Below are 26,720 nucleotides of genomic sequence, written 5' to 3'. Positions count from 1 at the left end.
GTTCCTGAAACTCACAAGGAAGTAGGTTCTTCTCCCCCACCTCCTCACACGCTACGCACGTGGCAGTCTGACCCACATGGGAAGCTCCCTGAAAGCATTCTTACCTAAAGTCTACTTGAAACTTAGAATAATGAGTGAAACTTTGCTTTTGAGAGCTGGCACAGGAAAAAGACAATGCTTCTATGTGTGCTCATCTTTTAGTGCTAAGGGCACCAGAACTTTATTGGAAAACTGAAAGAATGACTCTCCATTAATAACTTTCCTATAAGCCTGCAAACAAAGTTTAATAATCCACTGTGTAAAGGAACACAATTTGGCGCATCAGACGTGCAGTATAAAGGAATCAGAAATACCACCTGCACGTGGTTCTCATGCTCTACCGAATTGCTCTACAATGGGCAATTCATGCTGGGAATTTTCCTGAAATCAGGGAACCTGGATCTAGGGAGGGAAGATCTGGACAACTTTTCTGGAGAAACAACCTAGCTCCTTTGTAGTGGGATTGGATGAGTAAGTCAGCATCAGAATTCTCCCTACTTTTACCTGTGTATATCAGAGACTGGAAAACTTGTCCTAAGCAAGCCGCGAACAACAGTCACCATCACTTTAAGCCTGGGTGGCCAGAGTAGATGGGGGTTGACAGGGTGTATGCATGAGTGTGCACACACATCCACGCCCCATCTGCACGCTAAAGGATATTCCCAGTGGCATACCAACAGTTTATGTTCAATTCCCAACCTAATGCAAATTACTTTTCTCCCAGTCATGATCCCTAGGGAGTCTGCTTCTCCCTCTCTCTCCGTCCCTACTCACCCCACCCCTCATATGCTCTCCCTCACTCTGCTTTTGCTCTCATTCTCGTGCACGCATGTGTGCACATGCTCGCTCAAATAAATGAAATTTTTTTTTTTTTTAGGTTTTAGTTATTTATTTGTCAGAGAGAGAGAAAGAGCGCACAAGCAGGGAAAGCAGCAGGCAGAGGGAGAAAAAGACTCCCTACTGAGCAAGGAGCCCCACACGGGACTCAATCCCAAGACCCTGGGATGCTGACCGGAGCTGAAGGCAGATGCTTAACCAATTGAGCCACCCAGGTGTCCCAAATAAATTAAATCTTAATAAAAAAAAAAAAAGAAGAAGAAGAAAATAGCAGCCTCTCTTGTTGCCAAGGACAGAGAACCACTGAGTTCCAGCCTGTTTGTCATTCTTAAACTACCTGGGAATGTTGTTAAAATGCAGATTCTGATTCTTCTGATCGGGTTGGGGGCCTGTGATTGTGCATTTCTAACAAGCCTAGTGCCTTGTGGCTCTGAGTGCAGTGCAAGAGCAGCAGCCCCAGGGAGCTGTTCTATAACCTGTAGGGCTTTCCAGCCTGCGGCCACGGTGAAAAACCACCACTCCAAAATGACCGGAGTTAAAAAGTCACTATAATTGTTTACTGACCTTCCCCAGCTGCAAGCCCTCTGAAATCCTTCTAAAGTTTTATAAGATTGTCAGAATCACCTGGAGAGCTTTGTGGAAAGCCTTTCCCACTTCCTAAATTTTGGAATTGGTAAGTAGTAGAAAGTAGGCTTGGGAATTTTGAGATTTCCAAGTGCTTAGGCTTTTTTTTTTTTCTTTCTTTCTTGCTTAGGCTTTTCTTTCTTTCTTTCTTTCTTTCTTTTTTTCCTAAGTGCTTTAAAAAAAAAAAAAATTTTTTTTTTTTTTTCCTTAGATTCACTGACCTGGACCCAATCTCTATGACAATGTGGTCCGGGAAAGCCTGGTCCTGGACTAAATAATGACATAGACTAACTCCTGAGGTTGTCTCTTGATATTCCTGTCCTTTCTCTGCCCTCTCTTCCATATTTACCCTATTTATATACTTCTCCTACTTCCGATCAAGTTTATGACCTCAGTTCATTCCTTTCTAGGTATAAATGAGTTTGGTATTTTTGCACTTTTCCCAGAGGTATTTGAATTTAAGTCAGTGCTGTGACCTAAAGAGTTCATTTCCTATTAAAATAAGGTAACATCAGCAAACAGATAAGAAACAGCACTTGAGAACAGCAAATTCTTCTCTACCCTCATGCAAATATACCACACCTCAGCCTCTGACTTAGCCCTTTCCTACCCAAGATTGCCTGGACTGAAGACAAACTATTAAAGCTGTGTCTATTTTCATTTATTCATGAATACAAGCTGTTAGGCATTACTAATGTCCAAAATTTATACTAATACTATTTTTAAGATTCTGTGAAATACTAAATACCACTTTTAAAAATACATGTTTATATTTGATACGGCCAATGTTAGCCAAATAATTTTATTATAAAACTGTTGCTTTATCTAGTATATTAATATAAAATGTATGCAGTAATATGGATGAGGAAACCCCACTTCCTAGGACTGTGCCTAATAGGTGCTTACGATTGACAGTTAAAGCTTGATGGATATTTAGTAAAGTGTGCACAGTGCCATCTAGTGGTGCACAGTCATCACTGCACAACATAAATGTCTTCATTTTCTAAAACGACTTGATGGCTCAAGAGTAAACAACATGTTTATACAACTGTCAGACTTTCCAAACAGACTTCCTAATAGCTTCCTTATGACTCTCAACTTAGCACATTTCTTAGTGTTCCTGTTTCATTAAGCAAAAAGCTTGTCATACTCTTTCAAAAATAATGAATGGATGTTAAGTAATTATTTAATAACTTATTCACTAAGCGCCATGTGAAATGCTTTATATGGATTATCTCATTTGATCCCCTCAATAACCCTGCAGCGGAGCAGCTGTTTTTTGTTGTTTTTCTGGAGCAACTCTTATTGTCCCCACTTTACAGATGTGGAAACTGAAGCTTAAGGATGTTAAGTGATTTGCCCAAGGTCTGTAGAAGTTGGTCGAACGTACTGTCCAGGAACTTGCACAGTTCTGCAGCTCCCATAGTGGTTACCAGTGAAAGTTTCCAAGAAGTCTCTGTGGAAGAAGGCTTTCCTCACCCCCCTCTACTGATCAACTGTGGCCAAATCAGTTTAAACCCCACCAACTCAGAATTCATGACAGACTGAATAGGATCCACTTTTATGGCTGGGATGTAGTTTAAGCTTCTTATAGAGCGCCTACATAACACATGTGCAAAGTTGCATGTGAATTGGGGGGGGACTGTGCTGAAGCTTATGTTTGGAGTCACAGATCTTATAAATTAGTAAGAAGAAAGTATGACTGTAAATCGAAGGTGTTTAATTATTGTAACACTAACAGCTATCATTCATTGAGCACCTAAGTGCCAACTCTGTGGTTAGCACTTGTCTATACTTTTTCCTTTCTCCTCACTACAACTCTCTCTGGTTGGGATTCCTCTCCTTATTTCTAAAAAGGAAATAATAACGTATAGGGGAGAAATAACATGCCCACAGTTATCAGGGGAGCCAGGAGTGAAACCTCAATCTTTGTGATTACAAAATCTGCCTTCTGCCACTCTTGGAAGATAAGTAAGTGTAATGTGCATGATCACGGCTTTTTTTGTGCACTGCCACGCCTCTGCAAAAATGCCAGCAGCCCGGGGTGGGCGGGCGGGGGGGGGGCAGGTCGCTCAGTCATTCATTCGACTCTTGGTCTTGGCTTGGGTCATGATCTCAGGGTCAGGGAATCCAGCCCTGGGTTGGGCCCCATGCTCAGTAGGGAGTCTGCTAGAGAGTATCTCCATCCCTCTCCCTCTGCCTCTCCTCTTCCCTTCTAAAATAAATAAATGAATCTTTTAAGAAATAATACCACCATCTTTACAGGACGCCTGGGTGACTCAGTCAGTTAAGTGGCTGCCTTCGGTTCAGGTCATGATCCCGGTGTCCTGGGATCGAATCCCACATCAGGCTCCTTTCTCAGCAGGGAGCCTGCTTCACCCTCTGCCACTACCTCTGTCTGCCTGTGCACTCTCTCTCTCTGACAAATAAGTAAATAAAATATTTTAAAAAAATAAAAAGAAAGAAAAAAAAAGAAAAAGAAATAATACCACCATCTTTCCTGGGACCACAGCAGCAGGCTCCAGCCACTTCTGCCCTGCACGCCTGTCCATGTCAATTACTCTCTTCCCTTACAGTCTGAAATGACATCTTTAAGCTGCATTTCTGAGCATGTCACTCTATTTAAAACCCGTGTCTTCATACTTTCAGCATAAAGACCCAAATACCTGCCAGAGCTACAGGGCTCCTCCGGCCTTATCTTGTTCCTCTGGCCTCTTCACAAACCATCTCCTAATCCCCTTTTGTACCTAGCACCCTGTCTGTCATGCGAGGTCATCATTTCTGATTATCTGTGTGATTGTGAATCATGTCTCTATCCCCACCTGACTGTTAGTTCTCTGAGGCAGGAACAACATCTTTGCATTCTGAACCCAGACAGATCCCCAAGGACTAGATCCAGAGAATCTCTAGATGAAGCATAAAGGGAATAAATATAGGAATCCCAGTTCCCAAAGAAATTAATTTAATTCCTCAAGAAATTAAATAAATAAACAACTTATAGATGCCATCTCCTTGGAAGTACTTTGGTTGCCAAATTGAAAAACTGGATGAAAAGCATTAAGAAACAAATAATTTCTGGGGCGCCTGGGTGGCTCAGTTGTTAAGTGTCTGCCTTCGGCTCAGGTCATGATCGCAGGGTCTCAGGATTGAGCTCCACATCGGGCTCCCTGCTCAATGGGAAGCCTGCTTCTCCCTCTCCCACTCCCCCTGCTTGTGTTCCCTCTCTTGCTGTGTCTTTCTGTCAAATAAATAAGTAAAATTTTTGGAAAAAAAAAGAAACAAATAAATTTCCTTGTGTGATATACAGAAAAGATAACAAATTTGCCATCACGTAAATCTAAATTGCTCCAAATCTAATAAACATGTAAGCATTTCAGTTAGAAAGTGATCTGCTTTCTTCTGTCCCAAATCAGAGATATGCTTCAAAGTTGTGTTTGTTTGGTTTTGGGGTTTTTTTTTTTATATGATTTACATTGTTCATTTGTTCAAGTGTAATGTACTGTCTCGGTGTATCAGACACTCCCACAACTGACTTCGTGATTTTTTCCCATTTAAGGAATACCGTCCCTGCTTTGTAGATGAGGAAAATAAAGCTCCAAGTCTTTGAGGTTAAGAGGGCATGCACTTGTAGGAGGAGAGCCATGTTTGGACGGAGGTCTTCAGATTTCAAGTCCAGTGTTTATTGGAAGATTCCCAAGCCCAGAATTCAATATATGTTAGTGTTGTTTTTTAAATATAGTGTTACACATGAGCAAAGAGGTAGGAAACTAAAACTTGGGAGTTAGTAGGAAAGCATATATGGAGTGCTCATTTCTCAGGAACTGAAACGTAAGTAGTATTTCACTGAGAAAGACAACAGATCTGTTTTCAAATGCAAAGGTGTCATGAAAAGCGAACCTTAAATTTGGTGTCACTGTAGAGAAACTGGAATTCTCATACCTTGTTGTTGTGGATGGAAAATAGTACAACTATGTTGGAAAACACTCGGGAAGTTTCTCAGAAATTAAACGTACATTGACCATACCACCTAGGCACTTCATTTCCAAGTATTTACCAACAGAAATGGAAGCATATGTCAATACAAACATTTGTGCAAGACTGTTCATAGCAACTTCATTAATGATCACCCAAAACGGAAACAACCCAAGTGTCCATCAGCAGGTGAGTTGATAACCAAATTGTGACCTATCCATACGAAAGAGTACTGCTCAACGGTGTAAAGGAAGAAACTATTGTTACATGCAACAGCACGGATGAGTTTCAAGATAATTATACCAAGTAAAAGAATCCAGATCCCCCCCCCCCGCAATAAAAGAGTACATACTGTATAATTCCAGCTATATAAAATTCTAGAAAAGCATCTTGGAAGCTCTATCTGTGGTTGCCTGGGCTGGGAAGTGGGGTGAAGTAAAAGGAACAGGAGGAAACTTCTAGGGCTGATGGAGATGTTCACTGTCTTGATTGTGGCAATGGTTTCTGGAATGTTATAACAAGACCTCAGCACAAACAGGGAAGAAAGAGAAATGAAATTCTCGATATCTTAGTGAAACTAACCATGACTTCAGTTTGGTGAGCTACTCAGTAATATAAGCCAAAGAACTATTTGTTCTTGACCAGGTTAGTCAAGGGATCTGTGATTAAGTTCTGCTGCTGCCTTCTAGAGATTACTTTTCCTTTTTCCCCTGCCTCTCTTCCTGCCTTCCTTAACTTTCCCCCCTTTATTTCAAACCTTATACTATGAAAAGTATATAAATAAATAAAAATATTTTAAATAAATGCAGGTTCGATATCTTTTCAAACACTAGAATTTGAGTGTGGTTTGCTTTTTCTTTTAAGGGGTCAGTGTGTGCCTTGGAAAAATGCTTTCAAGCCAGATAGACTTGTTAATTTTAATCACAAGTGCTGTATACTTCAAAGTTGCTAAGAAACTAGATCGTAAATGTTCTCACCACAGAAAAAGAAATGGTAATTATGGGACATGACGTGTTCACTAATGCTACGGTGGTGATCACACTGCAATACAGAAATGTATCAAAATCAACATGTTGTACACCTTACACTTAAACTTATACGATGTTGTATGTCAGGTACATCTCAATATTTTTTTCAAATTTTTTATTTAATTTTTAAATTTTTTAATAAACATATAATGTATTTTTATCCCCAGGGGTACAGGTCTGTGAATCGCCAGGTTTACACATGTCACAGCACTCATCATAGCACACAGATCTCAGTATTTTTAAAAAGTCAGAGATACATGGATTTGAATGCCAATTTTGCCATCCATTGGCCTTGGACCTTGGCACTTGTCAATTAACTTCCCTCACTTAATCTCACATAACATAAAGATAGTAGTTGTATTTCGAGGGTCATTTTGAAGATGGGCAGTAACCGTCTACTGTGGTTTTCAGGAAAGGATTTTCTTCCTATTATACACATCAAGTCTTTGAGCTCTTCTTTGTCTCTGTACATTTACTGTGTCGACCCCTACAGAAGTCGATCCCATATTGAAGGCTGTGAGGGTCCTCGACAAAACCAGACCGACGGTACGTGTAAAATAATGAACTTAACCTTTCCCCGCATTTTGGGCTGATGTGTTCCCTCTGCTTTAATTGTGTGTAGTGCACCTGGTGGACATTTGGAACGTCATAGAAGCATTGCGGGAAAATGCTCTGAACAACCTGGACCCGAACATAGAACTCAGTGTGGCCCGCTTGGAGGCCGTGCTGTCCACCATTTTCTACCAGCTCAACAAACGGATGCCAACCACTCACCAAATCCAGGTGGAGCAGTCCATCAGCCTCCTGCTTAACTTCCTGCTGGCGGCCTTTGACCCGTAAGCTCCCTCTTCGGATATCTGTTCCTCTCCACATGTTTGGTCTCTCCTTCCTCTTGTCCTTCTTGGTCTTTTTTCCAAATAATTTTCTGCAAGTAACCAACCACCTCTTTTTTTCTTGACCAGATACTTACCTCGATAAAGTTGCTCAATGTGTAACATCCATTTCAAATGCTCTGGAGAAAAAAACTAGGGAGTGAAATAGAACCATAGGAAGTTGAGGACAGTCGTATTTTCTAGGCTGACCTTTATTTAACTCATCCCACGCTTCCTAGAAGCTATGGTTGTCTGAAAGTGTGGTGTGATGGCATGACAATGGAGCAGTTCAATGAAGCATAAAGTGGGAGGATGTTTTTAACTCTCTTCTTTGCAGATGGGCTAAGACAGTGTTTCTGAGGTGTCATAACAAGACCCTAGAGCAAACAGGCAGGAATTGACAAGGGTTTCCTGACCAGCCTGGTGAAAGTAACCATGACTTGCATTATGGGATCCGTCAATAATATGCCATCTAAAGCCATGTCATGCCATCCACACAAGACAGTTGAAACTCAGCCTCATTATCTTATAATTTCCTCTCATAGAATCAGAGGATTTCAGAGCTGGCTGAAATATTAAAGATTGTTCTTCCAAATCTCTCATTTTACAGAAGAAAGACCTGAAGCACGAAAAGACTGTGGCTTGTCCAGTGTCTCTCGACTGGTTAGGGGCAGAGTAGGGATTTAGGTATTCAGCTAAGATTTCCTTTCCAAGGCATATGTGGCAGCCTTGTGAATTGTAAAAACTCCCCTGAATTACTTTGTCAGCCTAAGATTTCAAAAGGTCTTTTGCTGATAGCCTTTAGTCTAGATATAGTATCAACATCTCCACTTTCACTACTGGTTTTGAGTATTAAAAAGGAAAATTGCTAACTTGACCTTTCAGCGATCGCATTTTAAGACTCTCGAAAGATTTTGCTTGGTCTCATTGTCTGGCCAATGCCTGGGAATATTGAAGCCTGGCACTGGAGATGTTCCAGCCCGGCTAATGTTATTATGCCACTCATAAAAGTCACCAGCTGTCACTTTACAGCCTAGAGTGGTAAAAGAATTATTTCTGCTCAGTTTGACCAGCGTAGATTATTGTCTTGGGATGTTTATATTTTGAGTAATTCTCGAGTTGAAATAAACAGTTCTAAAATAAGCAGTCCAGCTTGATAGATCCCATGCTTAGCCTATGCAGATTTCAGAACTGATGTACTGCTTTGGCCTAATCACTATGGTAACTGAGTGGCAGTCAACTAGGAGAGGCTATGGTTGCACATGACAGGTGACAGAATGGAACCAGGCTATGGAATGACTCTAAGGACATTTCCATCCTGCCCCCTTGACAAGAGCACAGAAGCTTCCAGACTCGCCACTAACATCTTCAGGGCACTTAATTGTTTTAAGTGGAACAATGGAAAATATAAAAAGAGAACTAAAATTCTTGTCAAATCTTAGAGTATTCCTAAAGGATTCATAAGGGCTCAAAGGTAAAAAAATAATTTGTATCTACTCCGTAAGTACAGAAATGGGGCCAGATAAACAATAAGGAAGGGGGATTTTATGAAATACCTGAGAGATGTGATATATACATATCTTATATTTTATATGATACAATATACTGTACCTCAATACTTCTCATGTCTTGAGAAATATACAGTAGAGTTAGTTTTTCATTTGTGTTTGGAAATATTGAGAAGATCACTTTGAAAAAAATGACCTGCATATATTCTCTAAACAGCTACTGATAATTAGTTCAAGATTGATGAGTGCTAAGCTTATGGACTATCCCAAGGTAAGGAAACATTGACATGAATATTCAAATGGAATTATTTGTTTGGCTCTTCTTCTTCTTACAGATAAAAAGGGCCCTGATGTATACTTCCAATAATCTCATTGTAGTAGATTTTTTTAAACATCCACATAGAGAAATCTCATTTTACAAATCTACAGACACATCCACGTAGAGACCCCCATCTACAGATACTTCTGCCTTCTCTATCTTGGCATAGCAAATGAGTATAGGCAGTTCTGCTGATACTCACATTTCCATCTGATGGATTTTGAAATTCTAGACGATGTGAGATGTGCGCCATAAGGAAGCATCACTAACTGGGAAGAGAATATAACTGGAAATATTCACTTAGAAGTGAATGTAAGAAGAGAAACTTAAGAATAAAATGAATGTTCAATTCCATTTCTTAAAATAGTCAACTCCTATTTCTCCAAAGAGATCCAGTGTGGAAATCTGGTGTCACTTCCTACCACCTATCCCACGACAGAACCCAAGTGTTTAAGGGAGCCTTCTGCATGTTGGTAGATGTGAATGAGCCCTAGTACATCAAAGATAGGTTGTTGCTCTTATAGAATCACTGAAACATTTGGGAGGTTTTCTCTCATTTGTGGTAATTTAAATGAACATATAAAAACCAAGGGGAAAAACTCTAAAATAAAAATTAAATCCTGCATTCTAAAGAGGTGATCTATATACATTTTTTTAAAAAAAGAAAGTATAGCGATTTAAATTCATGAAGAATGAGAATAAGAAATTGCATTCAGAGAAACTTGGTCATTGTTTTAGTGGTGCCTTAAAATTCACCAGACCCAGGGAGGTGGAGTCTGCCATGACAATGGTAACTTGAAATGAGGTTCAAAACCCACTGTGCTTGGCTATGGCCTTGAGAGCCAGACTTGCCTTCTCACGCCTAGTTCCCCAAAACAGCACTCCTTCCTTCTCTCCCCCCCAAAAACACCTTGCTCTCAGTTTTCACACGGGCATGCTTACTGCAGACCGCGGTCAAGCTTCTGGCTCTAAGTTGTCTCCGCCAAGTCAGCCTCTTGGGAGGTAGAGAGTGCGTAGCTGCATATGCAGGATGATTTCTAGAATGTTAGGACCTAGCATGTGTGCCCAATGGCTCTACTTATGCTTGTCATTCTGTCTCTGAATAGTTAGGCTCTTGAGTCTAGAAGATTTTTGTTCTTCCTGACTTCCCTTCTAAAAATGGCTGTACCTAGCAGGAGTCAAGCTGTCATCGACTACCAGCCGACTGCTAACAGGTCTTTCCACCCCAGACACTGTCTTCTCCAGGGTCCTTAAGAAAATGGGCAGATACACCTGGGAAGAGTGGGAAAAGAGGTGTCAAAATTAAGGAGCAGGGACCGAAAGGGAAGAAAGATATTGGGAAACAGCCTGAGCCTTTATCTCCATCTTGTCTCTTTCTTCTGCACACCTCAGGAATGAGCCTACTGCCTTCCCTTATTTGCTGACCACCTGGCAGCAGATTTTCTTCTCACCGTTACTGTTATTTTTGAGAAATAGAAAGTAACGACAGTAAAACAACATGGCAGCAAGTTACAAGATGACAATATTTTTTTTTCAACAGCTTTATGGAGGGATAATTGTGATCTTGATATTAATTCTTAGAAGTCTAAAGTGGCCTTCAGGGGCGGGGGGTGGTCACAAAACTGGTCCACTGGGAAGCCCTTCCCCTCTCCTGGCTGAGCTGACTCCCACTGGCCCTGACCCCACCGTTCCTCACACATGAGTCCGCTCTTCCGTTATGGTGCATGTCTTACTGTGTGTATGACCGCCCCCTGCAAACTACTTCCAGGTCATGTCTCTACATGCACAGCCCTGAGACCGTATCCAGCTCAGAATGAACTTGTGAATGAATGAATGAATGAATGAATGAAGATCAATGATTGACTTTTCTTAGCTCATCACACTGATTTCTTCTCATTCTTTTTCTGAAATCAAGTCCTCCTAAATCTCTAGTATCTTACCAAGACTAGTGAGTCCAACTTTGTCTGACACCTAGGTTCATAACCTCTATTTTTACTTCTGCTCCACAAGAGAAGAAAATCAGATGTCTATGGCTACTAATGTGGGGGTATCCTATTTTCACCAAAAAACGTCATCATGGTTCTCTTACTCTCTTCTTACTTCCCTGGGAAACATGAACAACTTCAGTCTGTTGACTTCATCTCTTTTCAGTTCACTAGAATCTTCCTTCTTAGGGAAGGTCCTTCTCAGGTAGATTATGTGATAGTGGCCTTGTTTTTAGCAAATGTTTTCACATATATTCAGTCATACGAATATCACAGTAGGACAATGATAAATATTAAAAGGAACAAGGACATTCCTATGATGTCAAGCTATATTATTAATGCCACTTCTCCAATGATAGTAATAATATACTAATTGTAATAATAGCTAATGTGTTGTCAGCATTTTCTGTGTGCCAACAATCCTCCCAGTTTGACACAGTGTGATTACAGGTGAGTTGAGTGGGGAAAAAAAAAATCCTATTTTTCAGGCATCAGGATATATTCAGCTCTATTCATGTTTTCTGTTTCTTTTTTCTTAATAAGAATTAATGTACATTTCCCCCCCGCCCAGACCTACCCTACTTTTCAGGATATCTTTAGCAGGCTTACATTCCTCACCTTTCCAGTTTGCTGTTATTTAGACAATCTGACAGAGCATATGTGAAGGAAATATTTGGATTTAACTTTTATTACATTGTAGATTTCGAGTCAGTTTTATGACAGTCATCCAGAACTCCAAATCTATCGTATAATAGTCTTTCACAGGGAATACAAAATCCTGGTATTTTCCTCTCTGCTTGATGTATTGCACCGTGCTGAGCCATTTGAACATCCATTCCCACTGCTAAGCCCCCCTGCCCCACCCCCTGGCGCTAGAAAGGGTACCAACGGCACTATTTCAGACACATGGATATAGAATATTCTGGAACTCTGCCAAAACCCTTCTGCCTTTTGAGTTTTAAAGATGATTTTGATGTTTAATGCAGGACGTACTACAAGTACGTGGCCCTTTCTCAGTGCACCAATGAAATGTATCGTTCACATTTGAGGCTGTGAGGATGTGTGAGAGCAAAGAAAGAAGAGGTCTATAAAACCAAATGTTCTCTTTTCTTTTTACTATCTGTATGGCCAAAACTAGATACTTAACATCGTGTTTGCCTGGTGATTCTTTTTTCTTACTACATCTTAAATTCAAGATTTCCACAGAACATTCTCCTCTAATCACTAAAATTTTGTTCTAGTAGAAAAGAATTTGTTCCAAGATTTTCTACATGTCGCTAAAATAGGACTATAGGACTTCTTTTTCAAAGTAGTTTCACAATTGTAGATAAAATGAACAACCTTAATGTCACTCACTTTTATGTCAGACTTAGACTTGGTGTGAGTGGCAAATGGAGTTTCATAGGTGTAAAGTTCTGGCCCCTTGCATTCTGGAGAAACTCCTGGCAAATTCACATGGGGAGGTGTTATGAAGAATTCTTTTCCCAAATGTTTTGCTAACATGAAGGGGAGCCCAAAGAGATGCCACAGCCCACTGAGGGATTTCTATCTGTTCACATGTTAACTTCACTTACCCAAAAAACGAGAGTAATCATGGATGTGATCACTTCAAAAATCAAGGTGTCACACAAGTGCACAATCTAAAATTAAGGACCGTAAGGTCAATTTTTGTAACTTCACCCCAAAACTTAGCACTTCTCAATATAAAACTTAAGGGGTAGATCAAAATTTCCTTTCACATGTACATTTATTTATTTAATTAACATGTATTAAGAGTTTGCTTTGTGCGAAGTGCCACACACATCATGCTGAGGATGAAAGACAAGAAAGGTGAGATCGCCACCCTTTTAAAAATGTGTATTAAAATTAACTGGTTTTGACTCTTTTTCTCCAACAAACTATGAGCCAACTTGGGGGGTAGGAGCCATACTTTATTCACCTTTATATCCCCAACCTGTAAGGCATTGTCAATAAATATCTGTTGAGTTACAAAATCAGGGATCCATATGAACAAAATATTCCCAGATACAGACATGAGTTATGATAGAGGCGTGTTATGAAAGCCAGAGGAGGAGACAATTTTCTCAGTTAATTAAGCCACCAAAATGTGTGAGAAAGAGCAATTTGAGTTCTATGCTCATGAAAATGCTTACCAAATGTTTTTGTGAAATGTGTTGGTATAAGAAGAGTTTCTCATTTTAGTACTCTTAAATAGAAAAATAATTCCTGCAGCCTGTTCCAAAAAGAATCAGTCAGAATTCAAATCCATTTTCAAGGACTTAAAATTTATCATGGGATTCGATCATTTCAAACAGGAAACTGGCTTGGCAACTTGGAGAAAATTTACATTCCCAAACCTATCAATATCGATTTGTTGTTTTCCCTTCTTGTCAAAAGCAGATTTTCTCTCCCAGACAACTTTTCCTTGAAACCAGTACCTTCTTAGTTCAAAGAAATCAGTTTGTCTCTGTGAGGTCATGAAAAAGCCCAGTGTAATGCAGTTTACTCACTTCTTATTATGATGAGTCAAACTTTAAAGTAATTTATGTTTTTAAGACAGAGACTACAAATCTTTGCATGTATTTTAACCAAAGGGTAAGTGCTTTCTGGTTTCCATTTGTAATCACTCACCTCTTAGGAAGATTTGAAAATTTTCAGAGTGAGAAAACAAAGTATAAGGGAAATAAAAGATTTAAGGAAACACTGACTTATGAAGCAATTTCAGTTTATACTTTTGCTAATTTTTTTGATAGTCTTAAATACCCTTTAAGGTATTAATTATATACTGGTGTAACAATTTAACCTGTGTGATTTTTTATCTCAAGCTAGAACTGGAAAGTGAAGTTTGCATTGGCAAGAGCTTCAGAATAACTGGCGTAAAAAACAGAATATATTCCATTTTGCCAAAATCCAAATAGTGGGGAGAAAAGAGGAAAGCGATGGATTATGCATTGTGTTCTTGCTCCACATTGACAGGGAAAATATTAAAATAAGTACAATTTTTACTTTAAAAATAAATAAATAAATAAAAATTTTTAAGGAAAAAAAATGATAGGCTAATAGTAAATTTCATTTTAAATCACTCGGTGTGCCTCTTACAGTCCTGAAGAATCAGCTAGCAACTTTTGCTCACAAAGAACAGCTCACGTGATCCTGTCATTGATTCTAAGGCCCCGTCCACCCCGGAAGTGGACGGTCCTGACGGATACTCTTGTGTCCTGCACGCGGTATTCTCAAACCCAGCTGGCTGTGCTCCGTCTTTCTTTAGGTGACACTCAGAACTGCACGTGAACTTGGAGATGTGCTGCCATAGTGTTTCGTAAAAACAAGGCAAGAGCATAGACTTTTTCTAGCGCTCTTCTTGGTGTTGCTGTTCCAAGGCTGTTTGGCCTGCAGCATTAGAGACAGTCCGCTGTTTTTCATCCTCAGCACTCTTTGGCCGGTCGGCTTCTGGAGTTGTGGCCAATGGCCAACATTCCATACGTGCCGTTTGACTGGTTTACTCCTAGAGGCATTGCGTGTGCAAACTCATTTTGGAACAATATGTCGCTTTCCTGCTCATTTGCACAAAATTTCTGGGAGCTTCCTGTTATCCATCTTCATGAGCTTGACTTTCCACTTCCTAGATACGTAAGGGATTTCCCAAACTGTTCATGGATCAAATGGCCCTGGTCAGGGATGATTCCCAATGAGCACAACTCTTGTACTGTCCCCCTTGGGATATCCCAGCAATTCCCTACTCCTTGTTTCCTTTGTTAATGCCACTACTTTTATCACCAAAAAAATAAAAATAAAAATAAAAATAGGGACCCTGATCCCAAGATGATGACGTTAAGTAATGGCTTTTGTTACGGAATCTTATCGAAGGCCTTTAGAAAATCTTTCTCCCAACCCCCCACCCCCACCTTTTTTCATCCTGTTAGGTCTACTGAAGATGTTCTTTAAAAAGACCCACATGTATTTAAGTCCTGGTTTTCAACCTTTTGCACTGTGGAGTCATTCATCTCCACTCACTCCCTAAATTCCTTCAAGGTTTATCTGGGGCTGAGCAAGGTCTAAACTCACCCAGCAGTGGTGTGCTTCCCATTCCTGCATACCCCCGGAATCCTTCTTAGTGATAAGGGTCACCTTTGCAATCTGGCACGCTGGCTTGCATAACAATACATTCCAGTGGCCTAATTTCACCCTTGAGTTCCTGCAAAACTCTCATTGAGCTGCCCTCCGCTGGGTGATTTATCTAGATTTATTATGTCAATTTGGCAGAATAGCTCTGATACAACCACTCCTGGATGTAATAGCATTAATCTTGCATTTCCAAGAACAATACAGAACTGGCGATCTCCCTGTGATCTTCTTCATTAAAAGCTAAGGTTTAAGAATTCATTTGTGAGCTATCATCATTTCACCCTGTGGAGAACTCTCTGTGCCAGCATCTTCTGTGCTGCATCCTCTTTCATGAGTTAAATTGTTCTCTCCGGTTCCTTGAAAGAAACTTGTATTGCTCTTAAAGTCTCACATATAATGTTCTTCAATTTCTCTGAGTCATGAAGACTACTTTACCACTTCATTGGTGCTCTTCTTGCACACTTGGTAGATATCCCTGTTCTCACAATTTGAACCATGTTTCAGCTAAGGAAAGGGAGCTATGTATTTCCTAAAATAAAATTTTGATACTTCTGGTTATCCATGCAGTTGGGAATACAGTACACATGGAATAATTTTGAATGAGGCTTTTTTTTTTTTTTTTTTACAAAATCATTGCATTTTTCTTACAGCTACCTGCTCTAAAATTAGCAAACAACTAAGGGAGTAGTCATTCCAAATTCTAGGGGCACCTGTTCTAATGATTAGTAATCATTAATTAACATAAGAAATATATTGTTCTTCTGGGGAAGACTAAGTGGAAGGCGCTAGGAATTCAACAAATTGAGAAGATACGGCCTCTGTCCCCAAGGATGTCACAGTGTGGGGTCACATTACATGCAGACATGTAAATAAACAAATTGAGTTCACTCAGTGAGATAGGTGCCAAATACTAGGCGAAAGTGGAGAGCCGAGTATTTGCCTACACATTTCAGAGCCAAGTGAGTGATGATCCTGAGCTGAGTCTTGATGAATAGGTAGGAGAGAGGGTCCTGGGCAAAAGCAGTAGGAAGGGCAGGGGCATTAAATGTGGGACTGGGGCACAGAGTTTAACAGAAATGGTAGCAGGTGAGACTAGAGAGCACAGGTGAAGTCATAACCATACCCTGTAGGCAAACAGGCAATCAGAGATTTAAATAATGAAATAATACTGTTGAATCTGTGATGCGAGTGTGCAAGCAGAGAGGTCATTTAAGAAGTGACAACAATGGGGCGCCTGGGTGGCTCAGTGGGTTAAGCCGCTGCCTTCGGCTCAGGTCATGATCTCAGGGTGCTGGGATCGAGTCCCGCATCGGGCTCTCTGCTCAGCGGGGAGCCTGCTTCCCTCTGTCTCTCTCTGCCTGCCTCTCCATCTACTTGTGATTTCTCTCTGTCAAATAAGTAAGTAAATAAAATCTTTAAAAAAAAAAAAAAAAAAGAAGTGACGACAATATTCACTCAAGAGCTGGTGAGGCAATGGTAGTTCAAATGGAAAGCAGGGAGTAGGTCTAACATCCAGGTAGGAGGTATAGTTGAGTCCCTCAAACATTTATTCAGGTGGTGAGGAATTAAAGAAGAGAACGAAGTCAAGGGTAACCCCTTCCCGGGGGTTCATTTTTGGGTAACTAGGTACATGGTAAGTCTGATAACCAGAAGCAGGTTAGTAGTGGGTTGGTCTGAGTAGGATGGAAACGCTTTGTGAAGAGCATGAGTTCTACTTGGAACATACTTGGTTTGACATGAGGTATCCAAGGGAAGATTATTTCTCCTAAGTATATAGATCTGGTGCTTAGGCTTAGAAGATAAATGGGAGAGGCACTGGCATAGGGCTCAGTCAGTTCTACGTTCTGACTGGCTGTATTTGAGGTCCTATGCTGAGTATGACAGCAACAAGGATGAATGACAAATGATCTGTCTCTGGAGTCCAGTAATGAACAAAGACACAATTATTTATTATATCTTGTTCTCCGAATGTGTCATATATATGGACCTTATTCATATAAATGATGTATTCTTTATACTAAACCCTTGTCAATACTGACTTTTCTTACCTTTCAGCCCCATTATTATTTTGAATAACTCCTTTGATCATTCTTAAGAATAGCAACTATCAAAGAAATGAATTACTAATGGGATACACTTTCTAATTCCAAGGACACAAGAATAAACAGTTTATCCTAGCTGGAAACTCATTTAGCTGAAATATTACACTCGTGGCAGTGTGCCCTTTATATCCCATTATATCACATTTTGTGAAGGACAAGTTAGTTATACTTCCTGAATCAATGAAGATTTGGCAGATCTGGTGTCCTTTAGGTTGAAGGAGCTCTAACAGAGCTCTTCCTTTTTTGCCCCTTTAAAATATCAGCTCTCTTTGAAAAATAAATGTATCACATACACACAGTCAGCTTGTGGGTTAGAAATGACGGGTGAAAAAAGCTGTGATGGAAAATTCCCCATAGTTACTCTAACAAAATTCAGGAATTCTCTGACCAAAAAAAAATTCTTTCTGAAACCTTGTCTAAATAAGCTATAGAGACTGTGGAATCATCATGCATAAAATTATTTTATGAAACCCAGGGTAAAAATCATGTTCTGTAATTGTAATCTATAGCTAAATAGTACCTATCCCTCTAGATGCCAGTTTATGCTCTGAGTAAGTGACATATACAAACAATAACTTGAAGGTTCTGCTCTCTTGAAAAAAGGAAATATTGAATAGACAGCTTTTCAGAAATTTGTGTTGAATTGTATTCATTGTCTTTTCTAAAATGGATATGTTCACATAATTGTATGCAGTTACAGTGTCCTATGATTTCTACAGAACAGAAAATATCAGATCTCATTACTGAAAGTTCTCCAAATGACATCTTTTTTTTTTTCCCCCTCTTATCATTAAACAGGGAAGGCCATGGTAAAATTTCAGTATTTGCTGTCAAAATGGCTTTAGCCACGTTGTGTGGAGGGAAGATCATGGACAAATTAAGATGTAAGTTATTCTTGGTGTCTCTGCTTATCCCTCCCATGGACTCCCGTGTCCTGCTGCCCATTTTACTTTCCTCATTCTATGAGAGTTGTTTGAAATGTAATCTTCATGGATCTTTGGATTTTATCACAGAAATATTTTCATATTAGATAAATGTTAATGATATGAATGTTTTCCTTCTACTTATGGATTATTATTAGCTATAGCCTCACCAACTAGACTTCTTATAATATTAAAGTAAGATGATATCCTTTCAAGTTCATTGCTCTATACAGCCTTACAGGCATAAGTCCATATTCATAGGGATGTGAAGGCCATGTTGGGCAACCTTCCTTTTTTTTAGATAAAGTCAAGTCAAAGCTCCTGGCACATTTCTTCATTTTTCTTAGCCTGTGCTGTTCAAGTCACTGGGAAACCCCAAGGTTCCCAAGTAGACATTGCCAGGGTATAGGCATAAGAATTGCACAGAAACACTACCGACTTGAGAATTAACTGGATTCCAATAAAAATGTGATAGCTAAGGTACATTGGGTGATTGTGGGCCCTTTTATGTATGTTTTGTCACCAAATGTGGTAGTTCTTTAACCAAGAAAACATGAGAGTTTTGTTTGTTTTAAGTAAAGAAGCTGAGACTCAGAGAGGTAGAATAAAGTAAATCATATAGCTCAGGTGGTACCAGAACCTGACTTTTTTCTCTACACCAGTGGTTCTGAAATTTTGGTGTATATGTATATAGAATCATCCAGAGGACTTTTGAAACCATAGATTTCTGGGTTTTTGTTTTTTCTTTCAGAAGACCTAGCGTGAGAGTAGGGGGGCAAGAATTTTCATTTTCAACTGTTTTTAAATGATGTATATGCTGCTGTTTAAAAGAAAAATTTCCACTTACCCCTTTCCCTTACCTTAAATGTGGTGAGTTTGAGCTATAAGGCTGTGTGGGGAAGAGCACTTGTCGTGGGAATCAGGAACCCAGTTTGCAAGCCCAGCTGTGTGACTAATTCACTGAGTTACCCTATGAAAGTTACTCTACTTCCTTAGTCTTTCCTTTCCATCTTAATCCCAAATTTGGGGATTTTGTTAGATACCCGGAGGGTCCCTCCCAGCCCTACTCATCTGTGACTCACAGGCTCCAGGCACTTCTCTCACCTGCTGCCTGTCAGCTTTGGAGTGTGATCTCTTTCCCAAAGAGGGGGAAAAGGAACAAAGATACGGGGGTGGGGGACAACTCTTTGTTCCTCTGGAATTTCCCCAGACATACTCCAAAACAGAGTTATGTCTCTGGACGGGTGGATGAGTGGAAGGCACACGGAACCCCCCAAGCACACATCCGCCCTCACTTCGGAAACCTTCCACAGACCAGCCAAATGCATTTCAGATTGAGAGAAGCCCAAGCAGGCTTTATAAGGGAGAGTTTAGTTTCTCTTTAGTTAGCCTGAAAGCTATTTTTAAAATTAAAAACTATCTGCCCGAGTGCTTGAATGAGGGTAATAACTAAATGAGAAGGTGGTGGGACCAATGTCCTCGTTTAAAACATAGCTTCGCAGTAATCCATGAGGCATTTCCTCTAGGTTTAGGCTGGGAGGAGAAAGTTGAGCAAAACAAAGCAGGGCAGAGGAGGAAACTCTGCAGGGCCTTGTGTGCTGACCTGGTGTCACCGTTGGCCACTTACGCTGAGGGCATTAGATACATGGCTTGTTTTTAAGTCTTGAGAATCCTTTCCAAATACTACTCAATGTTGCACTAATAGGGACTGGATAAAAGGATCCCATATTAAAATAAGTTTCAGGAAAACCGAGAGAACCAGTTTTCTGACCTTCCCGGGGGTCCTTGAAGCCTTTCATGAACCAAGGACCACAATGCGTTCCACCTTTCAAGGACCACAGTGCTTTCCATCTTTCCATTCAGGCTTCATTGGTATCAGATTTTCTCTCTCTCCTGGGAGAAGGGGTCTGGCAATCTCGGGAGTCACATCTCACTCCAGAGGCCCCCAGCCAGTAAGTGTCATTGCCCAGGACTGCATCAGTCACTGGTAACGAGGAAGGAATGCCCGTGATAGTCATGGAGGAACCCGCTCCCACCTGCTGGGCTGGGAAATGGCACACTGCTTTCCCTTCTTAGCCCAGGAAGAAATTTGGGGCCCGTAAAGACCAAGGGAATGGTTGTTAGGTCAGCACGGAACCATGTCTGCAGAGTTAGAAAGCTCAAGATAACTAAGGTTCTGAGCAGAACTTTACCAGCAGTCAAAACCCTGGCAGATCTCTTGCATGTCCAGGAATTCAGAGCAAACAAGGTCACCCCTAGGGTGTTTTCTCTTCACCCCACCCTCGATGAGCAAAGCATGCTTGCTACCTAGTAGCCGAAGTAAACCCTCATCTGTGCGGTGAAAGAAGTTGACCAACGCATGAGTCTTACCAGAAGTAGATTGTGTTCTTCAGTCTGCAGAAATAAGTTTCAGTGTCACAAATTCTAAAGAACGCCAAAAACAGATCAGATGATCCTGAGAGCTATGATATTGCCCTCTCACAGTGGAGTGGTTCCGAATCACAGCTTAATGTAGCCCCAGCTGCCCGGCTGAGGAGTCACTCTTTGTTTACTGAATCCCAAGAAGGTGGTTTTCGTGGTTTCCTGGTAAGTTGTTTGAGAGCAATCTGACAAACACAATTTAACTGCAAGCACTTTGGTTGGAAGAACTTCGCCAAAATGTTAGTCAAAAATAAATATATTCAGTCACCAATATTTCTGGCTTCAGTGATAATTATTAGCTGAATACACAAATATGGGCCAATCTGCCCACAGACAGCAGAGGCTGACTCTTGAGGAGTGGGATTGTGAGGGTTTTCTCTGGTCTTCTTTTGCCGGCTGCTCTTGATGATAAAATAGGCAAAGTCATGATTTTCCACATTGCTTTTGTACTAAGAAAAAGTAAAATGAAAGGATATGGAATTTCTCAGTGTTTGAGGGTTTTGTTTTCCCTTCTTTCAATTCTAATTCTCTTTAAGCCAATATGCCAGCTGTGTACCTTTGGCAATTTTTCTGTTTTCATGCATAAGGATGAGAGGTATTTCGTTTGTTCCAAGTACCCCCTTCATGTGGAAGAGGGCAGGGCAAGAGTCATTGCTGAAAATAAATGAAGGACTTTAGAAGGCAAAGAGTGGAAGATAGAAGATATTAAACTAAATTTTTCCAACTGCTTTAAAATCAATGAAAAGGGACAACAACTCCATGTCGCACCACAATTTCCAGCCTTCAGGGCCGCCAGGAACCAATATGCAGGCTCTCATGACCGTAACCACAGCAGCCTCAAGTGTGAGGCCGCCCCTACAGTCAGAGGACACGGTGACTTAAACAGAGACTGACCTAATCAAACACCGTGTTTGTGTCAAACCGTTCTTGGTCCGCTTCTAAGTTGTTGCTGTAATGAGTTGGGACACCTGTTTATAATTCTTCCCTGGGGCTTCCAGATGGTCCTGAGGATCCTAAAAATTTTTGAAAACAGTGCTGCTGGCCTGGAATGTCACATGCTATGCTGAAACTTTTGGGGAAGGCTGGTTGACAAGAATAGCCTTGTGGCCAAAACCAGGGATTTATTGGGTTTCCATAACTGAACTGGTTGTTCTGTCTCCACACCTACCCACCCACCCCGGGGTAATATTTCTAACTCAGAGGCCTGCCTTAAATCTTTAGCATCTCCCAAAACATCTTCTGGACACCATCTAATTGCCTTAGTAGAGGCCTAAAGCTCTTCAGATCTCTACCTCGTCTCCCACCATGCCCTCGTGGGCACCCAGGGCCCCTGGAACAATGAACTCCTTGAAGTGCCTTGAGTGCATCATGCCTGAGCATGCCCATGCACACACCCTGATTCTGTGTCTTAAAGCCTGACTAGCCCCTAACTGACCTTTACGCTTGGCCTAGAAGTCCCCTCTGTCACCTAAGAAGACCTAGAAGTCACTTCGGTAAGGAAATCTTCCCTCACTCTGGAAGCCCTCTGTTCACGCTCCTGCTACATCCCGTGCACGCTTCTGTTCCAGTAGTCACACCACCGCGGAGGATTTACAATGTCATAGGACGCAGTCTGTAAGCACGTCTGTACCCTCAAGGGACTGGGACCGCTCAGAGGTCAAGAACTATGTCCTATTACTGACCAATTCACAAAATTGGAATATGACCAAGAGGTCAGATAATATTAGATAAGATCGATGTATCAATGTTAAATATACCAAAGTGGTTAACTACCCTGAAACCCAGGGTAAACAAGCTATGGCCTGTGAGCAGAGACTAACTTCCACATTCTGAAGGTTGTATGAAGGACAAAGATGAGTGTGTGACAGAGACCATATGTGGTCCACAAAACACAAAATATCATTATCATTATCGGGCCCTTTACAGAGAAAAGTTTGCTGCCCCTTGCTGTAATCTCATCAGAGGATATACCCTTCCTCTTAGGGAAGACACACTGGCTGCATTCAGAAGTAAAGGCCATGATATATGCATATTAGTCTCAATTCAGAAAAAAATTGTATGTTTGCCCCACATATATACACACAGACAGACATAGACAGATGGTAAATAGACAGATATTTAGATAGATTATAGATAGATAGAATTATAAAGTAAATAGAATAAAGGGTTCATAGATGAATCTGGATAAAGGTTGTGTGTGAGTGTTCTTTGGAGTACTCTTATTCCTGCAATTATTTTGTTAAGTTTGATGTTATTTTCAAATAAAATTTTGTTTTAATTCCTTTAAAAAATAAGTAAAAAAGAACTATGTGCTGGATATTCTGTGTAGTCATTGCTTAGCACAGTTTTACACATTTTGTATGTGTTAATTTAAAATGAATGAATCAGTGAATATAAATTCTTCTAAAGTATCTCTCTTTGTATGGTGCCGTCGGAAATATAGAGGTGATTTAGAGTATGACTGGTAACATTACAGAGCAATCCCATGGGGGAGGCAAAGCCTAAGCATCTAAAGTAAATAACAGAAAAAATGTGACATGAAATTAATAGTAAAAAAGCTCACATTTCTGTACTGTGTACTAAGTGTCAAGCACTAGTCTGTGTCCTTTATATCTGTATGCTTTTTGTCTGTTGACTAATTTAATCTTAGAAATACCTTCTATTTTATTACATACACATATATTACATATTAGCATATTACATATGTGTATATGTATATTGTCATAGCCATATGTGCATATATATGTTGTTATATAACATAAGAGCCCAGAACTAAGGTGCAAACATCATTTTGATCGCTTCCTCAGAGTCCCTCATTTCTTTTGAAAAACCAGAATGGCCATTAATAGCCCCTTCCCTTTGATCCCAGTGACCTAGCCCTAGTTTGGCTCTTGCTTCGCAAAGCTTCAACAACACAGACAAGTTTAACATGAGCTTCAAGTTTGTGAAAGGTCAGTGTTGGTACTTGTCAGCTTTTGCTCTAGTTACAGTTGTTGTCTAAATTCTTTCCATGGGAGATTTGAAAGACCTAGGCTACTTTTCAAAATGTGTCTTGGCTTAGAAAATTCCTGGCTTGAAGAGCATCAGGATGACCCAATTATAGTTGACCAACCTACCTAAAAACACACGAAATGGCAGCTCTGATAAGAAAGTTCATTTCCTTTACCTGGGTTTCCTTTTTCCCATTTTTATTGGAATTCTTGCATTTCTATATATGTGGGATTACGTAAGAGTTTGTATTGCTGTTGGCAACTTTTTTCATATTTTTTTGACCAGTTATAATGAATTCATAAGAGATAAAGAGATAAACATAAGAGATAAAATTGTGACGGTGGATGAGAACAACATTAACTTTGTAGCTTAGGTAAAATTTCTTTAGCCTCATAATTGATAAACAATTCAAAACACAGTAGAAATTCTTTATAAATAGAGTATTTGAAGGCAATGAGAGTCAGTTCACATCCTCAAAACATAATCCAGGTAAAGCCTGTAATAGGCTTACCATCTGACTGCAGTGTAAAAACCATGTCCCCAGATTGCATTTTGACCTTGAGACATTAAGCCCAAAATGAACAGAGGCAACACATTGAATTTACAACAGTTTATCCCAACAGCTGTGCTGGCCTAGTTACAATCTAGCCTGGTGACAAACTATGATAGCATTTGCTTTCATTTCCATAGTGACTTCCACAGAGGAATTATAAAGTACCTTGAGAAATTATACCATTAATATTCACTAAGTGCCCATAGTGGCAGAAACTGAAGGACAGGGGTTCAATGAAGACACAGACTCTGCCCAGGACTCCAACTTACGTCATTGATCTTCCCCAAGGCCAGGCTCCCCCTTGACTACATGAGTCGAAAGACTCTTCCCTGTAAATCGAGTGCCTTCCACCTGGAACACCATGATTTATAGAAAGTTTTCTGCTTCTGTGGGAAGTTAATCAGGTGATTTCATTACATCCTTATCCCCATCGTGTCTTTCATTTTTCAATATCTTAAACCAAAACTCAAAGGTCTTGGTGGTAATATAGGTGAGTAAATAGCTAGCTAGCTAGATACATACACACCCCAATGTTACGGTAAATGTTTTTTGTGTGTTTCAATGAGATCAGCATATCCCTCGCATATTTAAAAATTCCTTCCATTGAATGGTGTCTGAGCTTATAACTGACCTCAAAATAAAAATGGGTTGCTGTCTTATCAAAATATGCTAATTTTACCCAAATTAATGCTGTGTTTCAGAATCAGCAACAAAAAGACACCAAAGGCAACACTATGCCAGGAATATTTCAGCATAACAATTCTGTGTTACTCTTTCATAAAAAATTACTTATTCTGCTACAGTTTTTGTTATTTGCAGGAGATACGTTTCACTGAAACAGTGGAGAATATATTCATGGGATGAGTAAATATCTTTCTTTTTCCTTCCATCAGATATTTTCTCCATGATTTCTGACTCCAGCGGGGTGATGGTTTATGGACGATATGATCAGTTCCTCCGGGAAGTTCTCAAACTACCCACAGCCGTTTTTGAAGGCCCTTCATTCGGTTACACAGAGCAGTCAGCAAGGTCCTGTTTCTCTCAACAGGTAGGAAAAAAAGGAAATGTCTCTTAGGTTGTCCTTTGGTATGTTACATCAAGTCACCACTTAGACTCCTCTTTGTGATAACCTGTAGTATCTCCCAGCCTCTGACAAATGACCTCTGAGCCAGTAACTCAAATCAGCTTACCTAGAAAATAATAATTGGTGGTACTTCCTGACCATGAGCCAGGTACCATGCTAAGCTCTTTTCTTGCATTGTCTAATTTAATCCTTACAACAACCTTCCACCCTTGGTATCATTGCGGTCATTATCACTGCTTATCAAAAGAGGTGAACTGTCACTCAGCCTCACATGAAACACAAGTCTGAGCCAGTGCCAGGTTTCACCAATGTGCAGCAAAGGAAGCAAGAAAGGAATCATGTAGCAGATGCCAAATGTATAACAAACACAGCTGGCTAAGTTCCCCCTGACGTGATACATTAGGGGTTCGGAGTAACATATTTTAAGTGGGGGTGGTACAAGTTGACCCAGAGAAGCTATTGAGTTCGTGGGGCTTTCCATGTTTGCATCTGCCCAGTCACGTACAAAGTCTCCATGTCCGGCACCATTCTCCAGCACAGCTCAGTAGTAATTTACAAACCCAGAAATTGAAGGTTTTTCTTGAAATTATTGAAAAATCCATACTAATTAAGAATATCCTCTAAAAGGATCCCTTACTTAAGAAATCAGTGCATAGCAGCCCCTGAAAAGCTGCATTTAACTGCCCACCTAGTAAACTTCATCAGTCTGTTTCCTTGTGACCTATGAGGTCAAAGTGCCTTAGACATCCCTATGGGTCATGGATTGTTGTAGAATCATAATGGTATCCATACAACTAATAAGAGATGGGACAGTTGGAGAGATTCCATGTTGTCTCATCCAGTAGGCCTTTCTGACCCCTCCCACTCCCCCAGCCCCAGGCTGGCTTAGGTCCCTCATCTCTGTCCCCAGCCAAAGCACACTCCTCTTTATACTTGTCCTAAGAGTTGGTCACGTCAGAATGGTTCCATTCACCTTGGCCTCCTTCCAGACAACTTCCTCAACCCGCAGTTCTCATCAGTCCTCAATCCCTGCTGTCTTCCCATTCTCTCTGATCTCTTTCCTCATCCTCATCTGTTGCTGGCCTATTGTGTTAACCTCCACGCTGGTCTCCCTACCTCTGGGTTTGTTGTACATTTGTACATTTGTTGATGGTTTTCTTCGCTGTGCAAAAGCTTTTTATTTTCGTGTAGTCCCAGTACTTTGTTTTTGCTTTTGACTCTCTTGATGACTATCTTTCTATTTTCCAAGGACCTACATGTTCAATAAGAATTATATATATGATGTTATCGCCGCTCAAAAGTCCTTTTGAAATATCTTGTAGACTGTTCTATTATAT

General features: G+C 40.3%; 1 protein-coding gene across 27 annotated transcripts in view; it reads left to right on the top strand.

Annotated features, from left to right (window-relative positions):
• The window catches only part of DTNA (dystrobrevin alpha), a 356,301-nt gene that overhangs the window by 256,554 nt on the left and 73,027 nt on the right, over window positions 1-26,720 (top strand). For all 27 annotated transcript variants that reach the window (XR_004277999.1, XR_004277998.1, XM_032310167.1 and 24 more), the window contains 3 exons: window positions 7,123-7,336; window positions 18,210-18,295; window positions 25,193-25,347. Coding sequence is in view for 25 of the 27 variants with exons in the window: in XM_032310167.1 (XP_032166058.1) it covers window positions 7,123-7,336; window positions 18,210-18,295; window positions 25,193-25,347 (455 nt within the window). In the remaining 2 variants the exon portion in view is untranslated. The remainder of the gene's footprint in view (window positions 1-7,122; window positions 7,337-18,209; window positions 18,296-25,192; window positions 25,348-26,720) is intronic.

Source organism: Mustela erminea, chromosome 13, assembly GCF_009829155.1.
Source record: "Mustela erminea isolate mMusErm1 chromosome 13, mMusErm1.Pri, whole genome shotgun sequence".
In the NCBI taxonomy this organism is placed as follows: Eukaryota; Metazoa; Chordata; class Mammalia; order Carnivora; family Mustelidae; genus Mustela; species Mustela erminea.
This window is presented reverse-complemented; position numbering and strand designations above follow the sequence as displayed.